The following is a 3,436-nucleotide window of genomic DNA, read 5'->3' as shown; positions in this document are numbered from 1 at the left end:
AGCAACATTGAATTCAATGACAATTAACTAATATCGATAAAGACTTTAACTCTTTGCTAATGTGTATATTTTTAGCTCCGTCACTACCCTAATAGTTTAAAAGTGGAGAATATATACTTCAAACAAGAGTTTGATGCTTCAAAATTATGTAATTTATTCCATACCAAACAATCAAATGAACGGATATTATAATGTATCGGTTAGAATGGTTAGTATTAATTCCACTACAGAAAAAAGAAGTAGGGCATATATATATATATATATTATAGAGAGAGATGATGCTGAGCACCTAAGCACCAATTTTCTCTTTCCGTACCTCGACCGGGACACCAAAGGTACCTTTACACGTACCCACTCTATTTTATTTGATTCTATAAATACATACATACATACCCCCAAAATCAAATCCCCATTCTTACAACTCACAATTCAATCTACTATCCTTTTTTTGTGCAACATTGGATGTGGGGAGGAAGAGTGATTAATACTTCATTAAGTTGTTGTTGTTGCAAAATAAGTGATGGAGAGTCCTCAGTATTATTCACCACCCCAAATTGTGGATTCGTCGTCTCGTCCATCTCTAGGATTTCCTCTGGGGACTGCTCTTTTGTTGCTTGTCGTTTTCAGCTTGAGTGGTGTTTTTTCTTGCTGTTATCATTGGGACAAAATACGTACCCTACGACGTCGATCTCTCGCCGATATCGAAGCCGGAGACGACGATCCTTCTTCCTTCAAACCCAAACACACCAACATGGTAAGATCGATCTCCCCCATTTTCGATGACCTAATTAATTGTTCTGTCATAGACCTTTGTGATCTGACTCTTTTCTCGAATTCCATATATAATAGATATCGACTTGCCCCATTATAAGCTTGTGGCTATACTTAATTTGCTTATAATTGTGTGTTTTACAGAGTGAAAAGCAGAACCAATGCCAAAGCATGCCTGCAGTGTTGATGCCAGGTGATGTAGTTCCAAAATTCATAGCAATGCCTTGTCCATGTCAGCCCCCCATACCGGAAAAAGTGGTGGTAGAAGAGCAGAAGCCACCGCAGCCGCCTCCTCCTAAACCAATTCGTATGGTAGTGGGATTACCTTTGTATTAATAAAAAGGGGACGTTACCAACATGGGATGTGCTGAAGTGGTGAGATTGCTTGATGCTTAATCAGAAATATCGAGTTTGAGCTTTGGATATGGAGAAAATTCATTTGAAAGCATCACCACCAAATGGGCCTTATAGTGCGCGATTTGAATTTAATTGAAACTTCAATACGGATCGAGAAAAGAAAGAAAGTAAAAAGGGGACGTTGTTGTATGTATATATACTTGAGTGCTTGAGCATAAAAATTGAATTTTATTTCAATCATTCCCAATCTTTTCATTTGTAAATACCAACGAAAAAATTTCAGTTCCCTGATTTGTATATACTTCATCTATCTATCAAAAGTATTCTTAAACATTATGTTATGACATTCCTATTATTAGAGTAAAATAAGTAATTAAGGGGGTAAAATAAAAAAATTAAAAGTTAAAAAATGTCAATTATATATATGAAGATGTAGTTTTTTTTTCAAATAGACCGAAAGAAAAAATTGTTAAATTATGACATTTTTCCTTAGAGTTAATTTGAATAAATTATTGTTCTATACCAATAGTTTCAAAAGTCTTCATTTTTTTCTTAAACATCATACCAAGTCAAATGGTGTCACATATTCTTAAATACCATATCAAGTCAAATGGTGTCACACAAAATAAGACAGAAGAGTAAAAATTACTTTTTTTCCCCTCACGTTAGTATGAAAACTGACACATAAATTCAAATCGAGAGAGTATTAAAAAGTATTTAACGTCAGCAGAATAAAGTTCGTGGGATGCAAGTTTTATCTAAAATTTCTCAAATTAAAGAAAAAGGACAAAATACGGTTCATGTGGCATATTTGTTACAGTATTAATAAGAACATTGGCAAATCAGCTTAAGATTTCGTTTATTTGATTTTATCACTTCTAAGTTGTGTTATGCACAAGTAACACAACTTCAAGTTAAATTAAGGAGATTAGTGCTTCTAAATTAAAAAAATAAAAATAACTAATTTTAGCAAACTTATCTTACTCTATTTGATTGAAAACTAAATCCGTCATGGTAATTTCAACGATTGAAACTTTTTTAGAAAACCATAATTTATGAATGACAACATAAATTTAGTTTCAACAAGTAGACACATGAAGAGTTGCTATAAATTTTTCAGAAAACCATAAACTATCCGTCTTGCCCAAGTAGGAGACTCTAATTAAATTATGTATTGTTCTATATATCTTTAATTTAATATATTAATTTAAAATTTCTTTTTATTTTTAAAATTTTTATGTTAAATTAAAATTAGATAAATTGAAACTAAGAAAGTACTTCATCCGTCCACTTTTATTGGTCACTTATTTCTAAAATAGATTTTCATTAGTCACTTTGACATATCAAGAAAAAACAATTATTATTTTTTCATACTTTACCATCAGCATTAAATACTTATTTTTCAATACCTAATACTTAACATCATGTAATAGGAATAGTTTGGTTAAATACCTATAGTAATAAATATTTTTTTAATGAATGTGCAAGTCAAATAATGACAAGTAAAATAAATCGAGGGAGTAAAAAAAGAAATGAAGGAAAAGAAAGAGTTGACACATGAAGAGTTTATTCACCACTTTCCATCCATGACCTAATTTTCCTGTAGAATGAAAATATAGGAAAATCTACTTTTGATGATGTATATATTCTTTTTTCTTCAGTTCCAACCAACACTACTTCCCCACCACTTGCCCCAAATTCTACTCATTCCACCCTATCTCATCATTTCTTTGTTTTTGTCATTTTTCTTCTTTTTCTTTCACTTTTTAATTCCTTTCCCCATCACATTAGCACCTGCAGGGGATAGACAGAAGGCGGAAAAAAAAAAATTCACTCAAAGGTTCAAAAATAAAAATATAATATATATATAGTTTTATATTTATAACTTTAAGGTAAATTTTAAACCTCATAGATTACGAAGTTATCTTTTATTTTGTGTTCAAGAGATTTAAAATCTCTATATATACATTTTAAAAATTAATTATCTTATATATAAAATATGAGTTTTGTTGAAGGAATTTGAGTGAACATTCTTTTTTGACCCCCTAAATTCGCTCTTGCGAGCTAGATAGGATACATTCTTTCGGAAACAAAACTACACGATAATTTATACAAAGATCAAATTCCTTGTGAATTTTTATTTGTTTACTTATTCAAATTTTGAACCACGTATTACTTATAACACGATGCCGCGATTCTTCCTCCCCGCTTTAGTTTACTTCTCTCTCGAATTGACCCTTCAATTCGCGGAGAACCAATATAATGATTTTTAGTTTCTCTCTATTCCCCAATTAGGCGCGCTGTCTTT

The 3,436-nt window shown here is 31.3% G+C and overlaps 1 protein-coding gene across 1 annotated transcript; it reads left to right on the top strand.

Annotated features, from left to right (window-relative positions):
• Window positions 1-332: 332 nt before the first annotated feature.
• Window positions 333-1,465, top strand: LOC102596976 (uncharacterized protein At5g65660-like). Its single transcript, XM_006346826.2, has 2 exons — window positions 333-754; window positions 916-1,465. Exons 1-2 carry the CDS (start codon window positions 521-523, stop codon window positions 1,105-1,107), a joined length of 426 nt encoding a protein of 141 aa, XP_006346888.1. The 5' UTR covers window positions 333-520; the 3' UTR covers window positions 1,108-1,465.
• The last annotated feature ends 1,971 nt before the right edge of the window (window positions 1,466-3,436 follow it).

Source organism: Solanum tuberosum, unplaced genomic scaffold (genome assembly GCF_000226075.1).
Source record: "Solanum tuberosum cultivar DM 1-3 516 R44 unplaced genomic scaffold, SolTub_3.0 scf00085, whole genome shotgun sequence".
Classification (NCBI taxonomy): domain Eukaryota; kingdom Viridiplantae; phylum Streptophyta; class Magnoliopsida; order Solanales; family Solanaceae; genus Solanum; species Solanum tuberosum.
The sequence above is the reverse complement of the archived record's forward strand: the minus strand, read 5'-3'. Positions and strand labels throughout refer to the sequence as shown.